The sequence below is a fragment of the Triturus cristatus genome, chromosome 1_2 (assembly GCF_964204655.1).
Source record: "Triturus cristatus chromosome 1_2, aTriCri1.1, whole genome shotgun sequence".
Taxonomy (NCBI): domain Eukaryota; kingdom Metazoa; phylum Chordata; class Amphibia; order Caudata; family Salamandridae; genus Triturus; species Triturus cristatus.
In genome coordinates, this window is record NC_140580.1 from 1,085,072,398 (window position 1) to 1,085,094,400 (window position 22,003).

At 47.4% G+C, this 22,003-nt stretch overlaps 1 protein-coding gene across 1 annotated transcript in view; it reads right to left on the reverse strand.

Annotated features, from left to right (window-relative positions):
* The window catches only part of LOC146868713 (solute carrier family 53 member 1-like), a 401,652-nt gene that overhangs the window by 172,141 nt on the left and 207,508 nt on the right, over nucleotides 1-22,003 (reverse strand). Inside the window, exon 6 of the mRNA XM_085624148.1 lies at nucleotides 14,608-14,757. Within this exon, the coding sequence (XP_085480274.1) occupies nucleotides 14,608-14,757 (150 nt within the window). The remainder of the gene's footprint in view (nucleotides 1-14,607; nucleotides 14,758-22,003) is intronic.

Below are 22,003 nucleotides of genomic sequence, written 5' to 3' on the forward strand. Positions count from 1 at the left end.
TCTCCTTAACATTTGGGAGCCTTCAGTCCTCAATCATATGGCTCAAGACTGGGCGACATTGGGTATGGTATTAGTGAAGCGGAATATAGCGCAGCACTGGGGATCGAGACTGACTCCTAACCATCGCCAATGGTGTTGTGACATGGACAAAGCAATGATAACGTCGAAATCAGTCTATGTTCACAGGGGATGCCCCAAAAAATGGACTCGGATATGGGGCAAATGGAATGCTTTTCGGGGAAACATCTGCAAGCCCCCATGTGAGGAATCGTTAACAGACGTTAGTGAATAAAGGACCGTGGCGAGGATAAAGTGATGTGCAATATAACTATCGGCGGCTATGTTGTCAAGGAGGGTGAGAAAAAACTAGCTTATTACTGTGGAGGGTAGTCAACTCATGTGTGATACCTTGACACACTGTGTATGCACCATTGATTATTGTTGTAATGTATCGATTATCATCAATTACAAAATGCCAATAAAAATGTATAAAAAAAAAATCCAACACCAATTTATAAAAATAGGAAATATTTTTATGATTAAAATGACACAATAAAAGAACAAAAATCCAATGTAGGAAACCGGAGATAGGTTTTTTTAAAGAATAAACACTTTCCATTGCCTAAATGCCCAAAGCGCCTCTTTGGCACATCTGGTCGCGCTTGACCAGGACAAAGTCAAGGTTTCAGTCCCACCTCGATGGAGCATGGGGAGGATACACTTAGTGACAAGGCTCAGTGAAGTGTTTAACTTCTGACTTTTGGAGCTTTTTCTCTCGACGTTGAGGTAGACTTCTCATCAGGCCGTCTTTGGGTTCTACGACGGCAGTTTGGCTCTGTGCAAATCCTTGTCAACTCCAGGGAGTCTCGTTTAAGATGAAAAGCTCTGGCGCTTCAGGGGGCAAATCTGAATTTTAGGCCGAGTCAGGGGTCAGTGTCGCCGGCGTGACTCTCAACGATGGGTCAGTCAGCTTATGGAGCTTTTTCAGAAACTTTTTCCAAATCTTCTCAAACTTCTGTATATTTTTCCAGAAGGTCATTTTGGGGTTCCTAATGAGTCACAACAACAATCCAAGGTTCCAGAAGCTCTGAGTTGCTCCTTGAGATGTTGTGACTCTGTGTCCCACAGTGCACCTGGCCAAATACTTTGATTCCAGCTGAAGGTGGTCAGCTTGTTTCTTCTTAGTGGAGATGATGCTGGTGGAGCTCTTTTAACCTGTTGCTTTCAGGGAGTCCACTCCTTCACTTTTCAAAGCAAGGCAAAGTCCTTAAAGCTGTAGTCGCAAAGTGCATTCATTCAGAGTGCAGTCCTCTTGTTGCAAGCCAGGATTCCAGCAGGGCAGTCCTTCTTCTTCTTGCAGTTTTAGGCTGGAATCCGAGTAGCTGGCAGCTCTCCAATATTTATCCAATATTCTTGTGAAACAAGAAGAGGGGCCTGACCAATGGGGGACAGGGTGCCACCCAGAAGTATGACAACTTCCTCCAAAGTGTGTAATATTCTTGTCCCAGAAAGCACAGTTCATTTAAAATCCAAAATGGAGAAACTCTCTCCTGGAGGTTAAGATCTGGCTAAGCCAACCCACCGACGTGGCTAAGTTTCTGTAACACTCCCCTTCCAGCCCCTCTGCTAATTCAATTATTGGGGCTCCTGCCTGGCTGGGGGTGCAGGTTGTGGGGTTGAGCCTGTGTCCTGCCCTAACCGTCATTCCCTCTTTGAAGACCAATTTGTCTACTCCAACCCCATCCTACCTATTGCTCTGCAGCTGCAGATCTCCTCCCACCAAATGTCCTTTGTCTCTCTGCAGGCCCCTGCACACCTCATCAGAGCAGTTTGGCTCAGCGTGCCAAAGGCTGGCCAATCAAGAAAGGCTGCTGGAAGGTTGGATTTTGGTTAATCAGAAAAGCAAGTTCTATAACTTATTTTATGTGATGGTTATACTAAATCTAACTTCGACAACTTGTTGGATTTATTCTATCTTTTTAATACTTTTAGCTCACCTCTGTAAATAATTATACTTCATTAAAGTATTCCCATGATAGACAATGGAGCCAATGTGCTACGATGGGGGAAAATGAGCTTGTCAGGTTTTCCCTCATCAGGGAAACTAAAACATCTTTTGAAATGTTCCTGCTTATAGTTGCAAGGCACCCTACCCATGGGAACCCTAGGGGAGACATTAGGGGAGATGTATATGCAAAAATAAGGTAGTTTAGAACGTATAAAGTACCTTTAATTCCCACGTCGAATTTGCATATAATTTAATTTTAAAATCAGCTTGCAAAGCAGGGCTGCCTTTAAAATGACATCAGGCAACACATAAGTGCACTCTTATGTGCATTAAATCTTTTGGACCTCTAAACCTACATGCCCTACCATATACTAGGGCTTACAGGTAGGTTTACACAGAGCACTGGTCCTGGATCTGGTTAGCAGAGCCAAGGGCGCAATCAGAGTCAGTTACCACAAGTATCAGTCAAGAAAATGGGGGTGAATAGGGCAAAAAGCATGACTTTCTCACAATTTGTTAGCAGGGATTACTGCAAAATCTGTAGTGCTTTCACAGTATTATGCATATAGGTGAATTCTGCCTTAAAGTGCCGTTTCACTCCACACAGTCCAGAATCATGTCAAACTGGAGTAAACAATGTATGCTGCACTTAATTTTTCAAGTTCCAGTAACATGCACATTTATCTGATGAATCGTCAAGAATTGTCATATTTCTCTAGCTCAGTCGAGAATCGGACTCCAGCCCTTTGTCTCATCTGCTGGGCCACTTAATTAGCCGGCTGCCAAGCAGAGGTAACCCAGGCTTCCCCACACTAAAGGGTAATTATTAGTGGTTGGTCTAGTTCCTGATAAGGAAGGGGTGGAGAGGAGAATCTGCATCTGATAATCAGCTGTCACTCTGCACCTGGGTGGGTCAGCCCAGGCCCACTGAACAAAGGAGGAAGCCCAACATCTGGAACCAGCACTATAGGGGGCTCCCTGTTAAAGTTTGGGTGGGAAGGGACATGAGAATGATTTCAGCTGCTCCGAGACAAATTGACAGCGATATTTTGGATTGTTGCAGGATGCTGTACGGGAGGGTTGGGACAGGGGTGGAGGAATGATGTGACATCCTAGGATTCGACAGGGGTGCTCGGCATCTCGAATTTATACCATCCACACTTATAAACCCTGCATAAGGGCAAGAGAGTGAGGAAGACCCTGGACCTGAAAGGTGACAACAGCAGAACCGTGGAAAGTTGAAAGGAGAAACAACTTTATGCCCTGCAAAGAGGGACGAAGGACTTTGACTGTAGCTGATACAAGGACCAAATGAGTCTCTCCAGGGCCAGTGGTGCTGTCCTTCTTGGGCGTGAAATGTGATATAAGAGTTTCATTAAAGGAATTTTCATCTACCACACATATATATTTGTAATTTAAAGTGTAATATCTAGTAGTGTGCAGGTATTAAATGTAATTTTCCTTTTCAAAGAAAAAGTACTGACTGGACAATAATTTATTCAGTGTTGTTGAGGTTTCTAGCCCACACCACCTCTTCTGAGTAGGCCTTAGACGGCTCTGCTTTGCTACCCTGAGAGAGTCAGGTGCTACAATGGGGAACTTGGTTTACAGCACAGGGACAATTGTGGACCTGTTACTTCCACAGGACTCACATCCTGCAAAGCTAATAATCCAATCTATTACAGCCACCAAACACAGTGAGTCGCTATTTTCAACCTACCTCATTAATAATAATGCTGTAGGTAATATTGCGACTCAGTCCAAACAGGAAGTTTGTGAACTAACCTATTAGTACAGAGTTGGTGCACAATTTGCAACCACTTTTTGCAAATAGAAATTTTGAGCATTTGACCCATGTTGCTAAAGAACTCGTTGTGAGTTTGAGCAAAGATTGTGATGAATGAACCAGTAACGGAGCATTACATTAGTTAATGTATAGAGGGTAGATTTTCAAACATTTTGCGCTGAATTAGCATCCCAAAAGTGATGCTAACCAGCACAAAATGTTTTTGAGGGAATTTAGTTTCTAGCGCAAAACTGTTTTTTCACTGGTAAGTACCCTAAAAGTAGTGCAAAGCACTGCTTTGAGTTATTTAGCGCCATGGGAGCGTTACAAGGGTGGTACATGGGTGTTCCCATGCAACCACCCATCCTTTTTGACGCACAATCCTATCTACAAAGAATTGTAGACAGGGTTTAGCGCCAAAAGTTAACACCACTTCAAACAAGGCGCTATCAGGAGGATTTAAAAAAATTGTTTTGTTTCTTTTCCATCTTTGTATGTGTGCTGCACTGTGCAGCACACATACAAAGTGGGAAACACTTTTAAACTTGTCCAGGCATGGTAATTTGTACAGGAAGGGTGCCCTTCCTCTTCAAAGCCTATGCTAGACTCACGCATAAGGGTTTGGCGCAATGCTCCGCTCCGCCCGCGGAGTGTGCGTAGTACTGCCCACTTCGCGCTTCGCAAAGTAGGCGTAGCAGGGGCAGACTACGCACACCCCGCGGCGGAGCAGAGTTGCCCACCGCCCGCCTCCCTCCCGCCCTCATTTTACAATTACTTATAAACATTACATAAAGAAAATTACTTACCTGAGCTGCCGCGTCACGGGGCTCCATCTTACTGCTTCCTGTATAGCTTCTTCCTCACGAATGCGCATGCGCGACGTGGCAGCTCAGGTAAGTAATTTTCTTTATGTATTGTTTATAAGTAATTGTAAAATGAGGGCAGAAGGGAGGCGGGTGGCGCGTAGTGGGGCTACGCGAAGTGTGCCGGTGGGCGTAGATTTGCACCCACTCCGTGATGCTTCACGTAGCCTCACTACGCCCAGGGCTGCTCACGCACAGACCCTAGCACTATGGTGCTAGGGTCTGTGCGTGGCACTCGGCAGCTGAAATCAGCGCTGGCGCTAGGGAGAGAGGTGGAGAGAGCCATATTTCTGTAGATCTGGAACTTTCCTGCTCCCTCCCTGCCACGCAACGCAGACTCTTTGGGTGCTGCGCTGCGTCACATGCATTTTTAAAAAAAATCTGGCACATGATGTACGCATGTCAAGTGGGTGTTCCTCTGATTATGCGCTGGGAGCCCTGAGAGTGTGCTGTAAGGCCCTATGGTGTTTTGTGACCTCTCAGCACCTACACACATTTACTTCACAATAATTTGTTTTCTAACATTCTTTTCAGTTTTGTCAGCTAAATGCTAAATATGCCTCACACAATCATTTCAACAATATTTAAGTTGATTGGTTGCACACATATATTGGAGGAGTCCTTGCTTCCGAGTTATCACATGTTCTGATTTAACATTAGCCCCCCTCCCCCTTCTGCCCTCCCCCTCACTCATATCCCTAAGAGGCTTGTCTGTGGGAGGGGCAGGTTTCACTGCACCAGACACACCACTTCTGCTCGGCTATTTTTAACACAGGAGAGTGCTAATTCTCCTTAGTTAATTCACACAATGCTCTGCGGTGAAACTTGCTTCCCTGCCCAAGGAGAACACTTTTGATGTGCAAATTCCGGAGAAGAAAGAGTCTAAACTGACCTGGATACATGTTAATCGCCGCAGTAAGGCAGGCCCTGGCAGACTGCTGCAGCATTCACATTCTGAGCAAAAATGTGTTTTTTTGCTTCAGTTTGGAAATTGAAATCAGAGCAGCTGACGCATAGGAGCGCAGAGAATCTTGAGTCGTGCTGTTTGCTAAAAGGCAGATTAATGCTGGGGGTGATGCGATCGCCTTGCCTGGGCTCCCACCGCCCGCTGGAGAGGGAAAAAAAATAAGGGCGGGATGTGCCTTTTAAAGCGTCTGCAATTCAGCTTCAATTTGATTCAGTGAAAAGTAACGCAAAGCGATCTGCATCTCGTCCTTTGATTACACGTCTGCGCGAGGCTCAGCCCGGGCTGCCACTGACATCACTGCGGCGGGGAGGGAAGGCAGGATTCATTTCAATGGAAATCAATTTGATGAGTGGCGGCATCAATTACCGAGCAGACATGATCCGCATCCCGCAGCGGCGAGAGGAACCAAACGATGCCAAATATGTTTTGTCCCGTCCCGAAAAGGAACAGCGTCTCTGAATGACAAATGACCTCGGATGGGTTTCTGTAGAAACATGAAATATGGGCCGCCTCTGAAGCATGCCGCCCGTGCCATCCATTGGCAGCCAGACTAGTGCCACACTGAGCGAAGTTCCCTGAATGTTCTTCCCTGACTTGAGGCGCACCCTGGACTGGAGCGCACGCATGCATCATTTGTTTGTCTAGTTTTGGTAGTATATAGCTGTCGGATTTACATTTCCTGAAAGCCCCACATTGCAGTTTTAGAATCCCCAATAACCAACAACTTCACAAAGAAAGACTGCTGCTAAGTGGTCACTTTTTCCATGGTGAACAAATTAAGGGGCATATTCACAAGGAACTATCGCCGACTTAACGGCACTTTATCGCAGTCAAAGTTGCGATAAACTTATCGCCCCAATCACAAGCTGGTGTTAACAGCCCACAGCACCAGTTTACCTGCGATAGCAGCAGCAAAAAACATCGCCACAGAAGACCCTCACAACTATCGCTAATGAGATGCAGAGTAGGCGGTCCCCTGCCCAAAGCCGCAACAACACCACTCCACAACATTCACAACGACCAGACAGAACTGCGATAAGAACAAGAAACAGGCGATAAGGCGCGTTAGCAGCAGGAAAATAACACCTGCTCTGACCTGGTCCTAAGTCAGACCACAGCCTGCACCACAAAAGGGAGACCAGCCCACAGCCACACCTGAAGACCAACAGAGGCACCCGGGCAACTGAACATGCAGCCCAGAGGGCCGAAAGGGAAACAACACCCGCCGCAACTACCCCCAGGACACCTCCTCCCCGGCACCCCCCCGACCAAAGACATGCCACATCAGCTACACCCAATCACGTACAAAATTATCCGCATGATGTTGCAGAATCACAACTGGTGACATGCATGTGTCGTCACAAAAATGAGCATCACACATTCATTTCCGAAGCAACAAATCAAACTTTATTAAAATGAACACTGAAATGTAATGAAGACACATTGCGGCTCCCCTCGGGACAATCCGTAGGTCACAGCCTGCAAGACAGAAATCATGATGAGAAGGTGTGTCCTGCGCACATCAAAGGCCAGAGAGAGAGCGAAGGAGAGTGAGAGAAAGAGAGGGAGAGAGAGAGAGAGAGAGAGAGAGAGAGAGAGAAGAAGAAGAGAGGGGGAGAGAGAGAAGAAGAGATGGGGAGAGAGAAAGAAAGAGGAAGAGAGGGGGAGAGAGAGAGAGAAGAAGAAGAGAGGGGGAGAGAGAGAAGAAGAAGAAGAGAGGGGGAGAGAGAGAGAGAAGAAGAGAGGGGGAGAGAGAGAAGAAGAAGAAGAGAGGGGGAGAGAGAGAGAGAAGAAGAGAGGGGGAGAGAGAGAGAGAGTGCCGCCCCTGCGCACCCAGGCCACACTACTCACCTGCTGCCACCAGTGTGTCTCCAACCACTTGGCGGCATGTAGTGCAGTCCATTAGGTCACAAATCTGAGACAGACCTGTCATCTGAAACAGAGTCCAGATACATGTTTGGCGCAGTACCCACAATTGCACAAGACAACATCGCCTGCCGGCCCATGCACACCCAGACAGAGGCACCCCAACCCCTCCCGCCGCCCATCGGAGCATGCCCGCCCATGCACACACAGGCCGCACCGCTCACCGTCCGCCACCGGCATGCAGACAGGAGGTCCCACCACGTGCCCCTGCAGGCCACCAACTCTGTGATCCTGGAAGCGACACCACGTGGCGGTAGGCCGCACTGGCTGCTGGCTCTGGCCTACACTGCAGTCCAGCAGGGCACACAAAACCTGAGCTGTCTGAACCGCCGGGTCGGGGCATCATCGCAGGCTGCACACCCGGTCAGCAGCTCAAGGTGCCCCTAACTTAGTGCACCCAAAGTGACTGTCCCGTGGCTGGGTGCCTGTGCCGGCCTCAATGCTCCAGGTGCCACTAACCCTGTGCAACCCCAGTCAGCGCCACGTGGCGGCAGGCCCGTGACGGCAGCAAGGCCTCGGGTGCCACTAACCCTGTGCGCAACAACTCATGGGCCCTTTATGATTGAGAACCGTGGCGCGTCCGTCATCCAGTCACCACCGGCAGAGGGGAATGTGACGTCGTCGGCCCCTTATGTTGGCGGAGTCACATGGCCTGTGACGCCGGTGCCGGATGGGTGTGGTGTGAGTGCAAACCTGCCCTCAGGGAGTGGCTGTGACATGCTGACAACTAGACCAGTGACCTGCACACCACCAGGGAGTACACCTGCGATGGGTAGTAATGAGGACCCCCTCGGAGCATAAGAAGAGCGGTCTGGCCTGCCGTACGCCGGACCAGCGCAGGGCTTGCAAGAATGACTCGTGGGATCTGGGCATGGTGCAGTCCATGTCTGGACATGAAAGTGACTGATGCATGTGTCCTTGTTGTAGTGTTGGCGGGACCCGGTACACAATATGCAATGTAGCCCCCTCTGACTGGCATCCCACAGGATGAGCATCATTGACACAAGTGACATCACTGTCCCTACATTCACCCACACATTCATACATGGATGATGAACGACAAAACACAGCAGTGCGTCACTGGATGTTTATTGCACATCCAGTGCAGTCCTGCAGCTGGAGAGGTATAGGGCAATGCCGAGCACACTGCACAATATGGACCCGTGGAGGGCCAGCCAGAGTCCATCCAGGGATGACAAGTACTGCGGAAAAGGTAGGGTACAGTCCGCAGTCTGGTAGCCGTGTCATGGGTCATCATACAGGATATGGCAGTCCATGCCGCTATCCAAGGTGAGTGCATCGGAGTGTATCGTGGGTCAGTGGTAGGTCATGGGGCCATGTGCGACACCAAGCTGGAACAGGCCAGGTGACAGAAATGAATGCTGGTGCCTCCTGATCACAAACCCATCCACGTCCTCGTCCCCGGATGTGTGCTCTGCCCCACCTGTGGGTGTTGCAGTACCGGCTGGGGCACTGTGTGCCACTGACACATCAGGGGCCGGTGGAGGGTTGTCGGGCGCACTGTGTGGCAGTGACATATCAGGATCCAGAGTGGATACGCCTGCCGCACTGTGGGGCACTGACACACCAGGGGGCGGAGATGTGGATGGTGTGGGGTCAGCAGCATTCATCAGCGCCACGCCTTGTGGCAGCAATGCTATGATGATGATCTGCAGGGCAAGGTAGATCCCAGCTACATATCGCTGATGTACAGCGGTGGCTGCCATCCTTGCTACCTCCATCTGTACCATGTCCGCCATGAGCCTCCGCATGTGTGCCAGCTCACGGCTGCAATCGCTGGAGCCCCTCTGAGCTGACAGGTGTTCTTCTCTCCGTGTCAGGACTCCAGCGATCTCAGTCAGGGCTCGTTGGGGTCCATGGAGTGGGTCTAGACACCCATGGATGGCGTCCAGTTTGATAGCCATGAGGTCGAACCCTACCCGCACCTGCTCAGCTGTCTCCGTCTAGGTCTCCAGCACACGGCGTTGGAAGGCCATGTGTTGTTCCTGGGGGTCTTGGGAGACTGGTGGGCTGTGGGTGCCTCCTGCTGGGTGGTTTGTGTGGTGGGTGGGGTCTCTCCGATGCAGCTGGTCAGCCCTGATCCTGGAGGTGAGTCGCAGATGATGACAATGAAGTCTAGGAGGGCTTGGGTGTCGATGCTGGGGTTGTCCTCCTTGTTATCAGTGAAGAGTGGCTGGGACTGCTCTGCAGGGGGTGTTGACGGTGGCCCTGCAATGTGAAGGGGAGATGGTGTATTGCAAATGTGTCCACATGTATGTAGCCGCATGGTACATGTTGACATTCAGACAGCATGGCATTGTACATTGTGACCGTCTGTGGATCTGGGCGATGACCCAGAGTCATTGAGGGTGTGCACTGTCCTCTGCTTGATTGTGCATGTGTGCCATTGTGGCCATCTACATCCGTCCCCCCAGTACCTGGTGGTCATTCACCCTGTTGCGGTTGTGTTGTGTCCTGTCGAGTAGTGTTCGGTCCCCAGACTCCGGCCACAGTATCCACACTGATGACTGTTGACACCAGCTCCTCCATGTCATCCAGCTCGAGCTGTGGCGCTGGGCCCCCACCTCCAGTCTGCATTGCTGCCTTCTGATTGGCTGAGAGTTTCTCCTTGGTCTTCCGCTTGATGTCATTCCATTGCTTCTTGCCCTCATCTAATGTCCTCTTGTGCTCTCCGACGGCATTCACCTTGTTCACGATGTCCCGCCTTATTCCAGTTTTGGTGCCCAATGACAAGTTGGAGGTGACAAACAGTTGTTGATGGTGTTCCATCACCTCCGTGACTATGATCCTGTTCGCTTGCAGACTGAACTTCGTCTTCCTCTTCTTCTTGTCCTTGCCCTTCCCTGTCCCCGAGGTCCCGGGCTGGTCGTCCGGGGTGCTTGTGGGGTTGCGCTCGTCCTCTGCGCCTTCTCCGGCTGCCTCCATGGTGCTTGGATGTTGGTCAGTTTGTGTTTGGGTGTTTTTTTCTACTTTTATGGAGATTTTTCCTGCCGGCCAGGTGTGTGTTGCAGGCCTGGCGCTGCTTATTGCTTATTTCCTCATCGCACTTTGGCACATCGCAGGTGTTTTGGTGTTGTGGTGTTGTGGTTTGTGTTTTTATCTCCATCGAGCTAGTTGTATTGCAGACATTGTCTGCGATTTCGGCAGACTATTGCATGGTACCGCCTTGTTGTGAATTCCACGTTAACACAGGGTTATTTTCCCGCGATGGGCTGCGATGTAGAGAGTTGCGCTAAGCTACTCTTGCGGTAGTTATCACACGTTCTTGTGAATATGCCCCTAACATTTCTTACAACGGATAAAAATTGGTGCAGATATCCATTTTTAATCTAGGCACAAAATTGACCCTGCACCCGAGAAACACAAGTAATCTGTCTTGTAACAGTAATGTTGCATCATATTTCAAAGATAAAACAAAATATAAAACAAATAGCTTCCCAATGAAAAGACCAAACAGTGATATTTTTGATTGTAGAAAGCGCAGTCCTTTTTATTCCCCAAAAATGTTATTCTTAGGAGACACGACAAAATTGCACGCCAACGCGTTTCATCCCTCTTGGGACTTCTTCAGGGCTCAAACACATTCTTTTAATTGATGTCGTTTATTGTCTTGACAGTTTTGACAAATTATTTTAATCCGCAAAGGGCATGTGGCGTATCTGAAGTCAGTGTTGTACTTATATGGACAGACAGCGTCAACAAGTCGTCATGTAGCCCATCATTTTGATTTAAAGTTTTGGGAATAAGTGGATCCCTCCACCTGTATACGGGTGTCCGGTTCCAAAATATTTTTTGGACAACACTGACTTCAGATACGCCACATGCCCTTTGCAGATTAAAATAATTTGTTTTCTATAATCAGAAATATCACGGTTTGGTCTTTTCATTGGGAAGCTATTTGTTTTATATATTGTTTTATCTTTGAAATATGATGCACCATTGCTGTTACAAGACAGATTACTTGTGTTTCTCGGGTGCAGGGTCAATTTTGTGCCTTTGTTAGTGGTGGTTTGCCAACCACCTAATTGGGGTATATGTGTGTCACATCCCAGACCAAATGCACCAAGGTGATTGAAAGGATTTAGACGCTGTTACACTTAACAAACATCTGGTGCTGGATCTTTATGCTCTGACCCTCTTCCTTGTTTGCATACCCCTTTTTAATCTAACAGAGAGGCTGACCTGCCCGACAACTGGGAGCGTTCACCTAGACATCCCCTCCACGTTCCCTTTACATGGTACAACGGTATCAGCTACAGATACTTCAGAACGCCAATCCTTTTCACCAGAGCAATGGTGCAAGACTCACACTCGACCTCTCGAGCCGCACTTGCATCACACCGTACCTCAGGAGGCTTCACTAGCTCCCCATTCACAATCGGAGCCAATTCGAACTTCTCACACACATACAACGCCCTACACAAAACAGGACCAGAATCCCTGAACAGCCGCACACACTTTCACCAACCCACCAGACATCTACGCTCTGCCTCACTTTCACTTGCACACATTCCCTGCATCCGCAAAAGTGGAGGCCACTCATTCTCCTTCATCGCACCTAAGACATGCAATTACCTCCCTCAACACATCAGAGCCTCCTCCGCCTCACTTCTTGAGTTCTGCAAGAAGCTGAATACCTGACTCTTTGTACAAGTACATTGGTTACCACAAACCTACACACCTGCCGAAGTGCCTGAATACCCTCTCGGGTGATTGGAGCGCAATGCTAATCACTATAACCAGTGTTTTAAATGTGCCGGTCCTGTCCGGTATGGAGTACCAGCACTTTTTTATTTTAAGAGAGAGAGTACCAACACTTCTCATGACAGACATAATACTTTTAATTGGAAAGTACCTGCACTTCTCAGAAACAAGCAGGTACTCGAGTACATGCACTTCTATTTTTCCATTTCAAGCACTGACTATAACATAACAGTTTGTCATAAAAAAAAGAAAGCCACTTGGTTGGCCTCCTGATAACACACATCCGCAGAGCCTGAGTCGGCAGTCGTGCTTTCTCTTAACTCGCCCCCAAAGCCTGGAACGACATCCCCCTGCACATCAGAACTGCCTTCTCAGTCCTTGAGTTCTGCAAAAGCACTGAAGACATGGCTCTTTACAAATAATCATAAGATAACATCCATGCAAGCAGAACAAAAAACTAACTGGAGAGCCCACATTTCATGGCTCTTAATGATCTTCGGCTGCCAAAAAGAGGGACCCATACAATTACAGAATAAAAATCACCTGAAACCACTGGTTCCCGTCTCTGGCCCATAGAGATATAGAAACTTAGGTTAAAAATGAAGAATACTCGGAGACAGTCGGAGAGAGAGAAAATAAGAATACGGCAGGCAAAATGGACATGGAAAGGTATTAGAGAGACACTGATGGTTCTGTGGCGATTGTGAGGGAGGTTCTGGCTGAAGAAGAAAAACTTTAGAAACACCATGAAGGATTTAGAACTGCTGTGACTGAGGTCAGCTCCCATCTTCTGAGATTGACTGAGTATGGTTCTGCAGCAGCTCTGCTTGAACACCTGTTCCTAGGGTTGCAACAAGGCCATTCTGAAGATGAGTGATGGTGAAAGAAGGAAGTGTGTAGAAGGAACATATGCCGGTATGGCCCTTTGGCCTTAATCCTTGTTCAGCACCTAAAGGATTTCAAGACTGCATGGAAAGCCAGTGGTGTCCATGGACAAGCCTGGGTGCGTGGTGTACAGCCGAGTACTTGCTGGACCTGGAAGAAGGTAACGACCAATGAAGATCTGACAGACCTTTCACTTCTAGAGCATCTTTTACAGGTTGGTGGATGTGGGGCATCTGCAAAAAATGGCTGATGATCAGTCCACCAACCTTGCGGTTCACCCACCCAATCTAGAGGTGAGAGAACAGCAAAGTTTCTATTGGTGGAGTGCCAAGGGACCCGGGAAGCGGCAAATCTTGATATAACAGTGCATCTGCCACGGGGTCGCAAGGTCACAGTGTCGGTAAGCCAGACTTATAGAGGGTGAGGTGACTGTCACTAATCACTGATTATCCCAATCTGGGTCGAACTTGATGGGTATGGTGTTCCCAGGCAGTAAAATCTCCGGGTTCATCAGGGCCATTTCTTTTTTTGTTTTACTAAAGGCATCTCTGCTTTGAAAGTTTGTTTGAGTAAAGTAAGAATGTATGTTGTGCATGTCCAAAAAAACATGGCACCTGCTCAGCAGCCTACTGCTCTGATGACAAAGCATCCCCATCACTGGCTGAAGTGCTGCAGGCAGTGAAATCCACACAGGAATCTGAAAATATGGTGGGCGGTCATTCACCAGGAAACGCCATGGCCCCCACCAAAGTGGTGCGCAAGTGACACAGCCTCCCTTAAGGAGTCAATCTTCCTATTTTGCCAATAACATTGAAAATCCTTAAACAATTCATGTTTGTTAAATCTCATCTCCCTTTGATATTGGTTTCTCCCATTGTTCCTTCCCAATAGCGGTTTTCTAGTAAGTTGAAATGACCTGGAACAATTTACTGCATTCCTACACCCTGTTTTGTGATAACATTGGAGCTAGAAGTCTCCAAGGTATTTTCCAAGATTAACTGCATTATCCCACTCACTGGATCATGCCATGGTAGTACTGAAAATTCTTCTAGGAAATGCAATTATTTCATGGCTAAGCCGTATGTTTTCAATTTCATTTTATTGACACCAAGAACTATTGGAACTTATCAATGGTCTTCCTAAAAGCAAATACTTTTGCGGCATAAATACTAAGGATTGTAAATGTGGACAATAGTCATTTAAATGGAATTTAACCAGCAAGATCAAGTGAGTCAACAAATGGCCCTGACCAAAAGACATTCACACGTTGACTCAAATATCTTTTGACAGCTTGTTTGAGAGCCTTCTCTTCATTGTGCATTGCTGATTGCAAATTGTATAGTAATGGAAAAGGACCCAACTTTTTGAATAGTCCATTATCATTTAGGTGTTCTAGGCATGAATCCCCCAGCATCCTGCCCCTACAGCTGCATCCAGGCTGCCTCACCTCCACGTCGCGGATGAGCTGGTCATTCTTCTTGCTTGTATGGAAAGGTGAGGTGTCCACATGCACCATTGTCCACTGAGATCCACGGTACGTCCCGAACAGCTTGTCGTGCTTCTTGGTTATTTTGTGAAATCCCATGGAGTTCAAATTCTAAGAGAAAGCATAATTGATGTGTTTTAGCAAAAACAAGTATGTACAGGTATAAAACCAGTCAATGCAGTCTAACTTGGCTTTACAACTGGTGATAAACCAAACTAAATAGATGACTATAGACAAACCCACAGCTACAAAATATGGCACCAGAACATTATTGGCTGGAAATAGTGTGTCCTGAATATTGTTTACAAAGAATGTCGCCCCATTGGAAATAATAATAGAACATCTACACCCAGTAGGATGAAATCTTTGTAACCGATAATAAGGGCACAATATTTATGTAAGACGATATTTCCAAAAACTATTTTCATTATACATATAACAGAGAAATCAGTATTTATATGATGACAGACTTAGAGCTCTCAATGTTTACAATATCAGGAGGGAATCATTTCAATATGTCTGTGTTGATCCCAATCAGAGCGTTCACATGTTCAATGTACACATCTCATGTCCCGGCACCTTTGCATCTGCAGAACATTTTCATCAGGCATTTATCTGAAATCGTTGTATCAGGCGAAGATTTAGCATATACCTCACTCTTCACTTGTTACCCTGTAACTTAATTTGCTTGTCAACTTCAAAAGTATTATTAGTAGTAGTAGTAATATTATTATTAATATAATTTTCTTTTTTTTAATGTACCGGAAATTACTAATTTTGTAGCAGACATGGCTATTTTCGCCTTCTATCCTACTGACTTTACCAACCTTAGAATCATAAACGTTTGAGTCAGTCCTGCCAAGATTCCGGCTGATGACCTTCAGCCGCAAAAACAACTTTTGCAATAGATGCTTTGAACTGCTGAGGCATCTATTCTGGATAAGTGCCCTCCTCCAGTTATTCCACTCGTCTCACGATATCTGCATCCTATGCAGTAAACCTAGCTACCACAACATGTGTTTTTGAACTGCTATTATATATCTTGGTAAAATATCTAGGTATAATTCATATTATTGCAGTGTGGGATTACTGTCTTGGAAAGTAATTCAGTTTTTTTATTTTAAGGTGGCAAAAACACATAAATTCCCTTAGCTTCTTTTTTGCATATCCTTGCTGCTAAATGATTTTAATGAGCTTCAGTCAAATCATTTTCACCACCCGCATTACTCCAGGACCTCATTCTCGTTTCCTTTTTTTAGTTGTTCTCATTTTCTGCAGTTTATTTGCTAATTTAAATTTTTGTGTAAAGTAAAAATTTTTATGGTAATATCTCAGGCCATCTTTCCTGTGCCTAAATGTATTCTCGTCTCTTTCACATCTTGTCAAATTTTTTTTTTTTTTTAATTCAGAAGGAACAGGAGAGAGCAGACCCTCAGATTTGATTTTAGTAGGGAATATCAAATTACAAATATCGATGTGTCACAATATGTGACCACAATATCGAGGAACAAAACATCGAACTGGTAAGTGCACAGAGGGAGGTAATGATTTACTAATCTTAGCTTCATATTTACTTACCTTGAAAATATATTTATATCACCCAGGAGTGTATATATAGAGTTAGGTATAGAAAATGGATGGAAACTCACCTTTCGATAGTATGTCCCTTGATATTGTGGTCATGATATTGTGACCCGTCGATATTTTGGATTCAATATTCCCTGACTACAGCTCAGATTTTAATTGTTGGGAGAATAAGTGGAATGGAATCATGTCAGGGTCAGAAATACAGAGTATCACAATGATACAATTCCCAATTTTCAAGATGCACTCATATCTTGTTCCCAAAAAGTCAAATTATATCGAATTTCATTTGATTAAAATAATTAATATCATGATTACGATAACCCATGAAATAAAAAATATATCAAAATATAGAGTAAGAATTCTTACAAGAAACATGTGGACTCACAGGTGTGTAGTTCCAGAATTGCACAATCCATTAGTTACCTGTTTTTTATTCATATCAGTATCCCAAATTGCATACAACATCATTAGATTGATTCAAATTATAAATCAATGAAAGAGTCCACATGTTTCTTGTAAGTAAAGTCCCTACCTAGTGGTTTGGTGCATTTTCAAAGGTTTTAGGACCACGAAATAGACTCAAAGTATGAGATAATTGTGAAAAGTGTTGCTCTCTTTGTCTTCTTGTTTGTCTAGATAATAGGTGATTACACAAGACCTATCTTATCTTTTAGGTCGAACTACAGCCTTGATAAAGAGGAGAATCCTAGAAACACGTGTTGGCTGTACATATAGTAATGTTGTGAGATTGTAATGAAGTAGTGGAATAATTCAATTTAATCAAATAAAGAATCTGCTTGGGATGCAATAGTAATTGAGGAGGACTAATCATTTCCTAACAAGCTCCCTAGGGATACTATGAACACAGTTCGACGCAGCATTGAGTTATTGGTGCAGGAGGCAAGAAGGCGCCGGGCTACTGATTCTTTGACCCTGCAATTGACACATTGATTTCGGTATTGTGATTACTGTCCCAATAACCTGCTATGATTGTTTGTGTTTCTATCAGCACTTGGTTTTGTGAATTAAGGGTGGCTCCTGCCTTCTAATCTGTTTTGTAGTAGTTTTTTAAATGCTGCATGCTTACCCGCAGGCTTACACTACACTGATATCACCACATTTTGTTTCTTCCCCTGATCGACCACTGCTTCACTAAATCCTCCCACCTGGGTGTCACGGTACAGAGTGGATCTGTGCAGTCCTCCCTTGAAGAAGGGCAGCACATTTCTTAGAGATGGTAGGGAAGAGGGATTAATAGTATTTGAGCAAGATTCCTGACCTTCAACTTTACCTTCTTCAAAAACTGGCCAAGGAATATAAAGATTTATACAATGGGCACCTTCTATTGGAAATGGGCTTGAAGAAATATGGATTGTTAGAGCTAAGGAGCTTCCGCAGGAGATCTTGGGCAGACTGGCATCAGTACACACTTCTCCCCTGTTTCCCCAGAGAAATCTTTGAATACAGAAATGTACGTTTTTTCCGGGAGTTAATATAGGGAGTGTCTCATGGGCCATTGTTTGAGCTATAGAGTTAACAGCCCTGAAGTCTTATTCAGAAGGAGAAGCAGGAAGTGGAGGAGGAGGACTAGCCCAGCATACCCTGTACAGCCTTTGGTCTGTCTGTCCTCTCAGGACTCATGCCCCTCGGTAGTGTCCTAGCCACAGAGGACACAGACGCAGGGCCAGGATGCTCTTGACTTTATTTATCAGCGACCTTCCTTAACCGAATCCTGCTTTCGACTGCCCTTTCCCTGGGCGTGACTCCGCCTCCCGCTTATCCCACCCTCAACCCGCCTCCTCAGCCGAGGAGGTCCTAGTGCTCAATGCTTGCATGCAACATTACATCTCCCCCTTTCTTAACAAATGAGGTAGTTCAATCTATTCAACAGATAACCCCAAAAATATATCACATAGTTACAGTTCTTCAATCAGACGACTCGGTCTCTTAATAATTCGACAGGGACGAATATGAGCATCTGGACAGTCAGGTTCTCCTCCATCAGGAATCGCTCTCGATGGCTTGTTTCTCCAGTGACAGGACCATTGAGTAGTTCTTTAACTTTAGGACTGCACTTCTGAAAGTGCGCTACATTCCTGGTGATTCTCTTCTCATCTGATTCAGCAGTGATCATGGTTCCTGTTGGACTTGGCCCTTCTGGCAGGTTCACCCCTAAACTTTTTGCTTTTTATTGTGACCTGGTGTTAGTGATTTTTGTCTTCTGCGCACTTTACCACTGTGTCCCAGGGTAAAGTGCGTGCGTGTAGTGAGGTTAGCCTGCCCTCCCATGGGAATGCATGGGGGAATGTATGTGTCCCTGGTAGTTCCTGATGCGTGGGGGGTGCAGGTGCGAGTTTGGTATGTGCGGACTCGTGTGATGAAATGCTGCGCTATGATGTGTGCGGCATCAATGTACCTAGTGTGGAAGTGCCACTTCTAGAAGTTGGCATTTCTGTGTGCAGTGTGAGATAAGTGCCTTGTCTGGCAATTGGCTGGCTGAGGTCATGTGATGGGCTAGGGAATCCCCAGAGTCAGGAGGAGTCACCCAGTGGTGAATGGGGAGATCAGCAGCCAGATGGGTGGGAGGAGTACACCTGGGACCTGAATAGGGCTGGGCTTTCCCCACACAATGCTGGCTCCGCCCCCTGTGGTGGGACTGATGACCCTGGCCTGCTCTGTGAATAGGGAGAGGGGCTGAGCAAAACAAAGTGCTCAGGAACCAGTTGTAACTGGTTCGCCCCTTCCCTGCACCTTGAGACAAAGGAAACCTGTGTATAAGAAGGGGCTGCGACCCCATGTAAAATGTTCTCTCTTCTGATCCTAACTTGAGGGGGGCCTGCTGCTGCTGGGCACCAGGAGAGACCACCACTGGGGACTGCCTCCCTGCTGGAGGGCCCTGTGAGCTGGCCCCTGGGCCCAGTCTTTGCCCCCCTGCATCTGAAGACTTTTCCTGGAACTTGCCCTCAAGCGCTTGGGAAGCGCTTTACCTTTACTTGCCTTCAAGCGCCTGGGGAGCGCTATGCCTTTATTGTTGAGAAGCGCCTTCATGCTGCTCTACAATAATCTATGAGGGAACCCCGACGTAGGGATTCCCCCGCTTTGCCCGTGGGTTATAGCGGGTTCCCACCCCGCATTGTGGTGCTCGTTGGCGGGCGCCCACCCCGCTTATTTAATTATTTTTATAGCGGGAGCCCACCCCGCGTTATTGCCGCCTTCAAGACTTATTTCTCAAGCGGGTGCCCACCCCGCGTTATTGCCGCCTTCAAGACTTATTTCTCAAGCGGGTGCCCACCCCGCATTGCGGTGCTGTTGGCGGGTGCCCACCCCGCTTATGACATCGTCGTGACGGGAGCCCACCCCGTATCGCCGCCGTCGCCGAAAACCCTGGGCTGCCGCGCTGCCTGCGGCGACCCGGAAGCAAAGAGAAGTCCCGTCTGGTGGTGGGCGGCGCCTTGAGGCGCGCGGCTTGCCCAGAGCCTCGCAAGCTCCCTGTCCGCCTTCCCCCGTAGCTGGAAGAGAGGGGGGAGGCGAACGCCGAACCGAGGTCCGGTCCCGAGGAGGGGGACCGGGTGAAGCCAGGTGCGAGTATGGTGCGGGGCTCCCATGCTCGCAGAGAGCCCCGCGAGTGGCACCTCCGATCTACAGAGCCCGGGTGCAGCCAAGCATGCGCCATCCCCACGAGACCGAAGGAGAGCGGTGACATCGCAGGAGAGAGCCGGTGAGTGGGGCGCGGTCTTCGGTGGTTGGGGGGTGTGTCAGGCCACATTGACGGTGGCCGCCCCCCTGTGCAAGCTACCTCCCAGCTGCCCCATCTGACAGCGGGCAGCTGCAAGGTGTTGGGGACATTATTGATTTAGAGCCTGTGAGGCTCCAACATACGGGGGCAATCCTTTTTTGTGATAAGAGCGGCCCCGGAAGGCAGCGGGCTGCTCCAACGTTATCTTGGGGGCATCTTCGTGTTCTAGAGCCCACGAGGCTCCCACGCTGTTTTGGGGGCCTTATTCTTCAAGAGCCCAGAGACAGACTCCAACGTGACTGGGGCATAATTGTTTTAGAGCCCTGAGAGGCTCCCACGTGTGACATATATGTTTTGAAAGGCACAGTGGTGCCCCGGCTCATTTTCCCAGCTGCCCAGCACTTAGTGGGCAGCTGCACCGTTTAGGTTGTGCCCCTTCGCGCTTTGGCTTGCGCAGCCTGCGCAGTCCCGCCCTGACTCTGTGGACAAACGGCGTTTGAGCCCCTGAAAGGCCAAGTTGGCCTGGGGACAGTTTTCCTGTGTTGTGCCCTCCCCTAGGGTGCATGGTTATTTTAACATGTATACTTTTGCGCAATGTGCCCTGCCTTTATGCTGTTTTCACCTCTAGATGTATTTTTATACCTAGGAGGTTGTGTTACCTAGTATAGGGATACTAGTGAGTTCATGGTTCCCTGCGTAATATTTTCCTAAGATAGTTAGGGTTGCGTAGGTGGTACTTACCTATTACCAATGGTTACTGGTTGTGCGCTACATTTATTATTTGTTCTACATTTCTACATTTACAATCTGGTGATTTGTGATGATTTTGACAGTGGTCCATATGGCCCTGTCTTGTGTAAATAGTCCCCTGTAAATTCCGCCCAGTGCCAGTTGGCACAGTGTAAAGTGTGTATTTATTATCTAGTGTGTTTGGTATAATACAAAGGCTATTTTTATATATAACCTTGTGTGGAGTTTCTTTTGTGGTGGGCCTTGGGTGTTGTTGCTGGGTGCGCGCGCAAACGCATTACACATTGCCTCCGGGATAAGCCTGACTGCTCGTGCCAAGCTACCAAGGGGGTGAGCAGGGGTTATCTTTGGCGTGTAACTCCCCAGCCCTGACTAGAGTTGTGGTTTCTGCCTGGCTTTGCCGCAAGCCCTAGCCAACCAGAAATCCCATTTCTAACAGTTCCCTTTTGTTTGGTGACTACTAGTGGAGTCTCATGATAACGACAGTCGGTTTTCTTTTGCTGTTCTTGTTTCACTAGTACCCAGTCACCTTCGTGAATCAAGGACGGTGCAGCTCTTCTACGACGATCTGCATACGTCTTCATTCTCTCCTTCTTGAGTCGGTCAGTGCCAGCTATGTCATCTGGGTCAGAGTCGTGGGATACTGCTCCATCATTCCAGTCAACCATGGGTATTCTGGTGCGCACCGGCCGGCCCAGCATTAGGGTCGCGGGGCACTTGCCGGTAGTGGAATGGGGCGTGTTTCTATAAGCTCGCAGGACTTCATTTAGGACCATTTGAATGTCTTGCCGCGACACTTCAGCCTGTTGAATGGCTTTCTTTAGTGTAGACATGAATCTCTCAATCATTCCGTTGTCCTGTAGCCACAGAGGTGTAATTTTGCGATGTTTGAAGTTGAGATGCTTGGCAAAGTCCGCAAACTCTTGACTGTTGAACGGAGGCCCATTATCCGTTTTCACTATTTTGGGAATGCCCCAGGCAGCGAACACTTCATCCAAAACAGGTATTGTACTGGAAGCTCTTGTTGACACAATGAGTTGTGCGATCGGAAAACGTGAGTACTCATCCATGATAGCCAGGATATATTGTCCAGATTTAAATGGCCCAAAGAAGTCTACCGCAAAATGCTGCCACACACCCTCTGGCAATCGGGACATTTGCAGTGGTGCGGGAGGATCAGGTCGACTGACCAGTTGACATTGAGGACAATCCTTCAATGTGAGCTCTACCATTTGGTCTAGCACTGGAAACCATACTCGCTCCCTCAGAGCTCTCTTGGTGGCC